Below are 10,897 nucleotides of genomic sequence, written 5' to 3'. Positions count from 1 at the left end.
CAGGCTGGGAGTACAGTGATGTGATTGCAGCTTACTGCAGCCTTGACCTCCCAGGTCCAAGAAATTCTCCCACCTCAGCCTCTTGAGTTCCTGAGAGGACTACAGGCACATGCCACCACACACAGCTAAGTTCTGTTTTGTTTTTCTGTTTTTGTTTGTTTGTTTGTTTTGTAGAGACAGGGTCTCCCTATGTTGCCCAGGCTGACCTCAAACTCCTGGGATCAAGAGATTCTCCTTGAGTTCTGTGTTCTGTGAACACAGGCATGAGCCACTGAGCCCAGCCTAAAAAGGTATTTTTTAAAAGATATTAGGGATGGCTGGGTGTGGCAACTCACACCTGTAATCCCAGCACTTTGGGAAGCTGAGGCAGGAGGATCACCTGAGCTCAGGAGTTTGAAACCAGCCTGGGCAGCATAGCAAGACCTCATCTCTACTAAAAAAAAAAAAAATTAGCTGGGCATGGTGGCGCTCACCTGAGGTTCCAGGTACTCAGCCAGCTGAGGCTGGAGGATCCCTTGAACCCAGAAGTTCAAGGCTGCAGTGAGCTATGGTGGTGCCACTGTACTCCAATCTGGGTGGCAAAGGGAGGCCCTGTCTCAAAAAAAAATCGAAATTACCATCCTGGATAACGTGGTGAAACCCCGTCTCTACTAAAAATACAAAAAATTAGCCAGGCGTGGTGGTGGGCGCCTGTAGTCCCAGCTACTTGGGAGGCCAAGGTAGGAAAACGGTGTGAACCCGGGAAGCAGAACTTGCAGTGAGCCGAGATCGTGCCACTGCACTCCAGACTGGGAGAGAGAGCAAGACTTCCTCTTAAAAAAATAAATAAATAAAATAAAAAATTCGAAATTAAAATGAGACATAAGGTAGTAATTATGGAATCTCAGAAGACCAGAGTCAAGCTTTAGAGCCTATGCTGGCAGGAGGAATGCTCCAAGAACACTGACCTGGTTCTGGGAATGATAGCACTAAATCTAGTCTGAGCTCTGAAAAACCACCAGGACAAATCAAAGGTGTCGCATGGTTGAATCCGACTGGTGGTCCCTGGGTCACATGACTGCACTTCAAAAATAAATAAATACATAAATAAATAAATATTAAATAAAATTAAAACAGGGTCTTGCTCTGTAGCCCAGGGTAGAGTGCAGTGGTGTGATCATGGCTCATTGCAGCCTCAACCTCTTGAGCCCAAGCAATTCTCCCACCTCAGCCTCCCAAAAGCTAGGATTACAAGTCCACGCTACCATACCCAGCTAATTTTTTTGGTATTTTTTGTGGAGACGGGGTCCCACTGGGTTGACTAAGCTGGTTTTCAACTCCTGGCATCAAGTGATCCTCCTGCCTTGGCCTCCCAAAGGGCCTCCCAAAGCATCTAACCTCATGCATGCACTTATCTGCAAGTAAGGTTGTAAGTGTTAGTTCTGCTTCTAACTTGAGAAGGTCAATTCAAAATACAGGAAGATACCTAAAACAAAAAGCTGCTCAGGATAAAAGAAGAACCACAAAAGTGTGACAAATGTTTTCCAGTGACATAGTTCTATTGCATGTCTGTAGATCTTGTTATTCCTGGAAGCATTTAAGCTTTCAAATGTAACAAATCATTTGTCACACTTCTTCAACACTAAGTAAAAAACCGAACAATTGGGATCACGTCACTCATCTGCCTAAAACACTTCAGTGGTTCCTTGTTGTCCTTCAAATAAAAATCCAAAACCCCTCCTTTGGCTTTGAAGGCCCCCGAAGAGCTGCCTGCCCCCTGCTTCACCCCACACCACACTCCAGCTAGACTGGACTTCTCTTGCTGCCTCAGGCCTGTCACACTCCTCTGCATTTTCTGTTGCCTCTCTCTTTCCTCGTCTGTGCCCCAATCCCACTCACTGCCTAAATTCTGCTCACCTCTCAAGGCCCAGCTTATGTGCCTCTTCCTCAGGAAGCCTTGGAAATCCTTTCGCTTTAGGCTCCCATAGAACAATAAAAATTTCCTTGTTGAAAACACACTGAGTTTATCATAAATTGGGTAACCTGTGTTTTCTCCCCCAAAAACAGAGATTCATTCTAAAACCTAAAAAAAAGAAGGAAGTTGCCTTGGGACAGATAGGAGGGGAGGCTCTTGGAGGTCTGGGGTGTGAACAGAGAGGTAGAGAGAAAGGAGGGCCTGAAATCTCTGAAGGAGGCAATGCATTCCCCTGCTGGGGGCGCCCCGGAGCCCTGGCCAGGTGGGGTCACCAAGGGAGCCAATGGCAGCCCCCATGCCCAGGGCCCAGCCCCAACCAGGGTGTCAATGCCAGGAATAATGCCAATAATCCCAGAAGCCAGGATGCTTTGTAAGAAAAAGGGAAAGTGCTAGACTACACACATGCACACACACAGATATGCGTGCACACACACACATGCACACACACACGCGCACACACACACGCGCCCCACCTAAATAATGGTTTATCTTCCAAAGCACTAGGAAAATTAAAGCAAAGAAAGCATAGCTCATACAATATGAGAAAAAGAGGAGAGAGAGAAAGAGAAAGTGAGAGAGAAGGACAAAGAAAGAGAAAATGAAGTAACTATAGATAGATCAATAAAGCATAAAAACAGAAAAATAAAATATTATAGTACACGTTCACAAGCATTAGGACTAGTTGGTCAGTAGGGGTGAATCAAGTATTTTTTTCTCTTTTTCTTTTATATTCAAGCACAAAAGGATAAATTTTTCAAGAGTATTTTATTGCAACATTGAAAGAGGGCATGTCAAGCCTTGTTAACCTGCCAAATCAGAAAAAAAAAAAAGAAAGAAAATAAGCAAACAAAAAAAAACTTATGGAATACAATAAATACCCAAGTTGACTGAGAAAAAGTTCTCACCTGTCCCTGGCTCCCAACTTTTCACCTGACAATGGAAAAATCTCCAGAATTTCACAAGAAATACTGTGGGGTCCATGACCCGAGGAGCTGCCCAGGTATTGATAATGCCCCAAGACCCACTAGAGACTGGACTACAGCACTATCAATGGTGGGACTTCCTGGGCGAGGCCGCACTGCCAGCAGAAGGGCAGGTGCCCATGTAGCGACGTCCCTGGAGAAGTAAGACGTGCATACAGTGGGGGAGGCAGCCAAGATCACATGACAAAGCAAAGCGACAGGTGTCCCAGCTTCCTCAAGGGAGGAAACCAAGGCAATGCTGCACTTGTTGGGTCCAGGCTGGGGCACAGACTCCAGATTAAAAACACATCCTCACTGACTCAGGCTCTTTCAGTTTCAAGAAAAAGCAACTGGCAGGGTCAGGAGCACAAGCCTCGTAAGGTCCCCGTGCACAGAACCCAGGAGGATCAGAAGGGCTGGGAGGATCTGAGGCAGCACTGGGAACAGGAGCAGCTGGAGCCCCTCAGCCTGCCCTCCAGGACCTCCATCGCAACTCCTCGAGCCATTCTCTTTTCTCTGACAGCTATAATCCTCTGCAGTCACTAATTTTTTTTTTTGAAACAGTCTTGCCCTATCACCCAGGCTCTAGTGCAGTGGTGGGATCTCGGCTCACTGCAACCTCCGCCTCCCAGGTTCAAGTGATTCTCCTGACTCGGTCTCCCAAGTAGCTGGAATTACAGGCACCCACCACCATGCCCGGCTAATTTTTGTATTTTTGGTAGAGATGGGGTTTCACCATGTTGACCAGGCTGTCTTGAACTCCTGACCTCAAGTGACCCACCCACTTCAGCCTCCCAAAGTGCTGGGATTACAAGCGTGAGCCACCGAGCCTGGCCTGCATTCATGTCTTTCCTCTGCCTTGTAGCTTCTGCTCATTGCTAGTTTCTTCCAGTGCCCTGTGACGGCCCCTCCAGTCTTTCTCTAACTCAGGGCCTTCCAGCTCAACTTCCTTCTGTTAACAGCCTCATCCCCTTGCTACTTCCTGGTTCAAATTCTTTCCCAGAGAAATGGTCTGATTTTCCCAGCTCATCTCCTTGCCAAAACCAACCAGAGATCCCCAACCGGCCTTGTTTTTGTCACCTCCCATTTCCTCTATTGGTGAGGGAGGGATCCCCTGCCCTAAATACGACAAGATGGCCAAAACACGACATTTGACACTGGGCAGGTGAGATTGACAGCAGTTTACTAGTGGGGAAAGATATCACAAGCCATGCAGGGCCACACGGGGTCACCCTCAGGAGCAGAGTGAACCAGCCAGGGCTGTGGGAGGCAGGCCTTGTAGTAACAAAATGATGAGGTGCCCTGGGTTCCTTAGGAGGATGTGATTGGCTTTTTTGAATAGTTTATCAGGCTGGCAGATAAGTGAAATCCATTAAGTAGAAAGCTGGGTGGAGTGCAGCTGGTCCCAGACGATAGGAAACTAGCCAGGTGGGGACCGAGGGCAAGGGCATATCTGGTGAGAGGCAGGGAACTTAGGGTTAGGTCTTTGGGGCCCTGTGAGGCATAAAATGTCACAGCAGCACATGCTATTTCAGGTCTTACAATACAAGCCTGTACCCTCAGCTCTGACCCATTTGCACCCAGAACAACACACTGCTGGTCACAGTCATTTAATGAAGCATCTTTTCCTGTGGACCCTAATGAGGACCTGTGCTCACTCCACTCTCCCCTCCTCTCTGTGGTGGCTGCTGCCTGGATTCCTGCTTTGGCCACTGGACTTGAGATTTGGAATTGATGCCTGTGGAACTGGGTCTCTGTGAAGAGCGGGAAACCTGTTGAAACTCGTTCTTGGGAATTGAGCTAGAGACTAGAAGATTGTCCAGTAAACACCCAAGAAGAAAGACCACCAAGATCGTGACATTGGAGACCTTGGAGACCTTGCTCTACTTTATTTTAATAAAAACTAGAAATAAGTACTAGTCACATTTTATGGCATTTCCAGGGCTGGAACTTCCCTAGTCCTTGTTATTTTTGACTCCCCAGATGTTTCCTGATGATACTCTAGAACTTCATGTCCAGCAGAGGAGACCGCCTTTCCCACATATTCACCTGGACAACCAGGAATGAAAAAGTGCACGTGGAGTGAGGCCTTGACCCAGGCAGCATTTTATTCTGAGGAAGCTGGAAGGCGAATTCATGAAGGCACTGAAGGCTGCTTCCCACGCACAAGACACAGGAAGACAGGAAATGCAGAAGGAGGAGGAGGTGCCGGGGAGGTGAGGACAGAGGCTGGATGGACACTGGGGCGGAAGGCAGGGCTGGGCACCCGGGTGTACTAAGTGAGTGGAAGGAGAAGGGAGTCTGGGTACTGGCCGAGTTCTGAAGGAGATACAAGTCCATGTCAGCCGCTGACTTGAACCAGAGAAGAGGTTCAGGCTTTAGATGATGTGGATGAAGAAGCCACTGAGGATATACCATGAGCAGGATCTCCAAGAACAGAGCTATTCCCACTGCAAACACAGCCAGCTGCCAGCTGCCAGCACAGCTAAGCAGACACGTGGAAATTCTAGAGGGTTTGGCCAAGAAAAGCCCTGAATGACAATATCAGCAGAATTGCTTGGTTGCTCTGAAATAACTTTGATGTGATGAAGCTGAGGCTTCTCTGAAGAAGTGGAAAACCCCAGGTGTTGTCCCGGATTACGGGTCTTAATCCTCCTTAGCAGGGCAATTGGAACTTCTAAATCCTCTCTACCCACCCCTCCCACTTTAACCTGAGTTCTCCTTTCCATTCCAGCTGCCTCCATGGGGTCAGAGAATTTCCAGCCAAGACAGATGGACTCCAGAATGCCACTGTGGGACAATTTTGAAGCAAGAAAAATTAACGTGCAAAGTCCTCCTGGAGTCTGGGGGAGAAAGAGGCATTTCCTCATGTTTGACAAGCGTTGGAGTTCAAAGAGTGAGCTTGGGAGCCTGTTCTGTCACGGTTCTGACGGGATGTAGGGTCGCTTACAGATGAAAAGAAACGTTTTGTCACATTGGGCATCATTCCAGGCCTGAAGCGAGGAAACCCTTATATTGCCACAGTGTTCATTGTTCCCAGCATTGTTGGGCTCACCTGGGATCCAGAACCTACCAAGAGGGAGAAATAAGGATGGATTTACAAAGTGGAAAACCAAGAAGAACTTATTTCCAGTGAAGAAATGAGTTAACTCAACCCCAGCTTGAGTCCTAGGGAATGGCATAGTAAATGTCTGCACCCAAGCCTAAGAGGAAGGGGACTAGCGAGACTTAGACCTCTAAGCTTTCACTCACGCCCCAAGTCCAGGCAAAACCAACCCACCACTCTCAAGTCCCTACACAAACCCACACTGTGAAGACCTAGACTCATGACAGGATCCCTGCTGAAGCCGGCCAGGTAGAAGGCCTTGCTGCCACACCCCAGAGGGCGTGGAGGGCCCAGATCCCACAGCCAGTTAGTGACAGGATTGCGCTAGATCTTGGTTGCAAGGCTCCTGTCACCCTAGCACAGGGAAGAATCAGAAACCCTGTCTCATGGGGAATATCGCCCCAACTCCCTTCATGCCCTGGCCATGGCCGGGGAAAGTCAGGCTGGCAGGGAGGGCTCCAGGGACTTACTTCGCACTTTGGACCTTGTCGAATGGCGTGTCATCCACCCAGAACCAGTCCCCTTCCATCCCTGCTTTAGTCAGGCCAATCCAGTAGGTGAGTCCCCCCGCTGTTTTATACAGAAACTCCTATAGGAAAGACAGGTTAGGCAGAGGTGCGGTCACACTCCGAGCTTGATCACCTGTCTCTGGGTGTTCTTCACCTGTGCTCACTGACAGCCCTGACCCACAGATGCACTGCACACTGGCCTCTCAAGCCTCTTCCTGCCCTTGCCCAGAGCCCAGATTTCATCTTCCAGATTATGATGTGTCCCTGCCCTGCAGCTAACAGGCTCAGGACTTAAGCATTTCTGCCACTCAGGAAGCAGGTGCTGAAGCACAGGAAGGCCTCAGCTGAACTCCAGAGCATGGACCGCAAGAGAATGGTTCATATGACAACACCTGAATCCACATACGGCACTGTGCTGAGTCCTCCATATGCATTCACTCCTTTCCTCTGAGGCAGGTGCCATCACCATGCATGTTTCATCACATGAGGGCCAGTGAAGTTTGCCCAGTGAAGTTGGGTATTCCACCCAAGCTGCTAGGACTAGTTAGTTGGCAAGGTTAGGGCTCTAGAACTACTCCAGAGCCCAGGCTCTGACCTGAGCTGCTATCCCACCGCCCAGATGAAAAGGGCCTGCCCAATTTCTGCCTCACCAGGCAGGAGACTTCTTGAGTCATGTGGAATCATTAATGCTGTTCACAAATATTTCTTTTTTTCTGGGCACATGGAAAGTAGCTCCTCTCTGCCCTGTTCCAGGAGTACTGGAATCCAGGATCCTCCCAGTCCAGGAGTACTGCATCACTTACTTAACTTACTTAATGTAACTTACGCCAGTGAAATGTAAGCAAAAATGAGGTATGTTAAATCTGGGCAGAAGCTTTGCACAATATGTCAAGTTCCCTTTTCCTGCCCCAGCAATTGTGGAAACATGTTCAGATAAAGACTCCTTCGGCCTGGGTCCTTGAGTAGCCATAGTGAGCACAGCCCCCTTGCTGGCCCTTATTGGACATAGTACCGAGAACTCCTTCTTCATTAGGTCATCAATATTTGGGGATTTTTGTTCGCACAGTATAATCTTGCCCATCCTCCCGGGCCCAGTGCTCATATGCCCCCTTCCCAGAGCCCACAGGCACAACACTCACCTGCTCACTCTCTGAGGTCACCGAGGTCAGGTGTGAATTCCTGGACACACAGAACTGCTGGGCACTATACCAGGTCTTTGTGACGAGAGAAAAGTAATAGAAGTTCCCCTTGAAGTACTTCCAGCCTTGAGAAACCACCTGTAGAATGTCATCTAGAGAACAAGAGGTAAAAGTGAATACTGGTATTCTTGATTTCTTGGGGTGCTGGCTTGGTGGGGGCACTTGAATGAGGTCTCAGAGACAGCAGCAAATGGAGCTGTGCTCTGGTGTCCTTGGCTCCTTGTGTAGGGGATTTGGGACACTCTTTCAAATCCTGAAAGTCAGACAGAGACTAATAGAGTGTTTGGGACTGGAGAGGTTAGAATGCAAGAGGATGGACAAAGAGTGTCTTTCCCATGAGGGGAAGCAACCCTCCATCGGCCATGACAAGTGGCTGAGCCCCTGGACTCTAGAAAGGAACTTGATGAGAAATGACTAGGTATGGGCCAGGGTGGACAGCCCCTAATGCTTTTACATTCTGCACTTTGGTGTGGGAACTCTAGCTGGACCCTGGTCTCTTTTCTCCTAACCGCGCCTAAGTCCTTCCCAACCTCAAGCCCTCCCTCCTTAACTTCCTAGTCCATGGCTGCCCCTCTCTTCCCCCCGGCCTCCTCCCTAACCCACCAGCCCAGTGACCTCAGGTCTGGGACAGGTAAGATCTCATGGGCCGCTGGTCGGCTTCAATGTAATTTTCTGAGTCACTTACTTTGTCGTTTGAGCAACTTGCTCATATTGTCCAAGCTGCCCTGGAGTGCCCGGATCTTTGTATTCAAAGCACTGGCTTTCTCCAAATCACTTTTTAACTCTGGGATTTGGGCATTTAAGGTACCGACTTCTTCCCAACTTCTTGTTAAGATCTGGATCTGTGCGTTGGCCTTCTCCACACTGGTTTTTAACTTCAGGAACTGAGAACGCACATAACCCAGGCTCACATTCACCGTCTGGATCTGAACGCCAGCTGCCTCCATGCCATCGCTATTCTTTTTAATTTCAGAATCCAAGGTGCTGATGTTGTCCACACGACCTTTCAGCAACTGGACATTGGTCTTTACATCTGATATGTTGCCCATAAACCGGGGATCTGGGATTGAGAAAGTCAGGAGGTCAGCTGAGGGGAGCCCCAGGGACAGGAGTGGGGCTGTTGTCAGGTCGATCAAAGGAAGGGAAGAGAAGGAACAGGCTGAAGCTTCCCAAAGAACCAGGACAGTCCAATGGGCCACCCCAACCCTCCAATCATTCATTAAGATACAACAAATGTGCAATGGGCACCTACCATGTGCTAGGAACACAGGTGGATACAGACAATGGGGAGATGGATGAAACACAGGCTCTCTGTGAGAAAATTTCACAGGCAAGCAGAAGCAGGGGTTAGAAACCAGTCCTGAAATTTCTCTGAGTGTTCATGGAACATTTGATAAAGGGGTGCCCTCCATGAGCCCCATCACTCTCCCCAGAACTTGATTCCCCCTGGACCCCACCCCTTGGTTGCCATCCCTCTGCTTTCAGAAACCCCTGCAGTGGCTGTCTGCTAGGACAGCACCACTCCCTCACATCTGTCCATGGGCCCCTCTGTGACCATGGGAAGAGCCAGCCACTAATCTGGAAGTGGCTTCTTCTCCAGAGAACATGGAAAAGGAGATTACAAAACTGTTTCTCCCCTTCCCTTGCCCTACCCACTTTCACATTCTGCTCAGGTCCCAGGCCTGGGTACCAGAGATAGGATCAAAGATAAACCAAGAGGCTCAAAGGCGAGCCCTGAGGAAAATGCCATGCTAGAGGCCAGGGGTCTAGGATGGGGGAAGGGGGACTCTGCTCAGAGCCTACAAGTCTAAGACCAAGTATGTCCCGAGGCCACAGAGGGAGAAAACCAAACCCAACAGCTTCTCGGGTCCCCTTGCTCCGCTTGCTGGAGCCCTGGCAGGAGGAAGAAGGCTCTGCCAGCAGCAAAGGGCATGAAGCCTGACAGAGCCAGAAGAGGAAGAAAGATAAACCCCGCAACACCAAATGAGTAGGAAGGCTCCCTAGACATGATTTTTGCAGGGACAGGAGAATGAAGAGAGCACGAACGGGTCCTGTTGAGGGGACTGAGTCATGGAGATCTGTTGGCTTGTTGGTCAGGCTCTCCATCTGGTGAGTTGGGGCCAATGACACATGAGGCTTAGTCCTTCACAGGGTCAGGAGACATTGCACTGTCAGGGACTGTCCACAAGGCTCCAAATCCAAGGAGCAGAGCTCAGATTGGTGGGGGATGGAGGGAGAGAAAATAGCACAGCATGAAAAACTAGATAAATGTTTCCTGAGGACAAAAGAATGTATCCTTGAGCACCAATGTGCAAATGCTGATCCCAATAATCTCCCAGAAATTGGGAGGGAAAGAGCATCAGCTCACCGTACTGGGGGCGGCACACCCTGTTACTGCACATGGAAAGAGGAGAAAGGAGACAAATGAAAGTCGGAGGCAGGAGAAACCTGGAGAGCAGGGAAGTGGTCTGGATCTGGAGGGAGCCAGCTGGCCACAGAGAGGGGCTAAGCCCAGACGATGAAACATGAGGACTTACAAAGGACGGCCTGCAGCAGGATGGAGGCGACCAGGACCAGCGTCAGGCAGATTAATGCAGCACGGACTGTGGGTGTTTTCCCCGGGAACAGAGATGGACCAGACTTGGGAGGAGGCTCTGTTGGAAAAAGAAGAAAATGTGTGTTGAAGGAGTAGCAAAGGGCAGGTTTGCACACAGAACACGGAGCAGGTTCTCAGCAGTGACTGTGGCTTGCCTCGGGGCCAGAGGGAGATGTTCTGTTTGTCCACAGTGAAGTGTGCATCAGGGACCTCCCTCTCGGCCGTCATCCTGAGTGCTCACCCTTACCCTGGAAGCACAAGTGCTTCTGGCTGCCTGTCTCTCCAAGGGCTCTTATCTAGAGGAAACAGGAAGTCAGTCCCACACTAGGTCACCATATCATCCCAACTTCCCTATTCCTGACTAGATACCTTGTCTGGCTTACTCCCCTCCTCAGAAGTCTGAGCTTTCAGAAAGAGGCCATCTGTTGTCTTCTCTGGGAGTCTGTTACATAGATACATTAACCATCTTGTCCCAAAGCTATCCCATTTCTCTTGTAAGATTCTCTTCACCCATCCACCCATCCATTCACCCCACAAATACGGACTGAGTGCCTTCTAGGTACCGATGCTG

General features: G+C 49.4%; 1 protein-coding gene across 1 annotated transcript; it reads right to left on the bottom strand.

The window, feature by feature from the left end:
- Positions 1–2,700: 2,700 nt before the first annotated feature.
- On the bottom strand, positions 2,701–10,554 carry CD207 (CD207 molecule). The gene is made up of 6 exons (XM_005575643.4): positions 10,482–10,554; positions 10,268–10,384; positions 8,416–8,790; positions 7,671–7,822; positions 6,493–6,611; positions 2,701–5,985 (listed from the first exon to the last, which is right to left on the bottom strand). The coding sequence occupies exons 1-6, from the start codon at positions 10,552–10,554 to the stop codon at positions 5,835–5,837; spliced, it is 987 nt and encodes a 328-aa protein (XP_005575700.2). The 3' UTR covers positions 2,701–5,834.
- Between the last annotated feature and the right edge of the window lie 343 nt (positions 10,555–10,897).

The sequence above is a fragment of the Macaca fascicularis genome, chromosome 13 (genome assembly GCF_037993035.2).
Source record: "Macaca fascicularis isolate 582-1 chromosome 13, T2T-MFA8v1.1".
In the NCBI taxonomy this organism is placed as follows: Eukaryota; Metazoa; Chordata; class Mammalia; order Primates; family Cercopithecidae; genus Macaca; species Macaca fascicularis.
The sequence above is the reverse complement of the archived record's forward strand: the minus strand, read 5'-3'. Positions and strand labels throughout refer to the sequence as shown.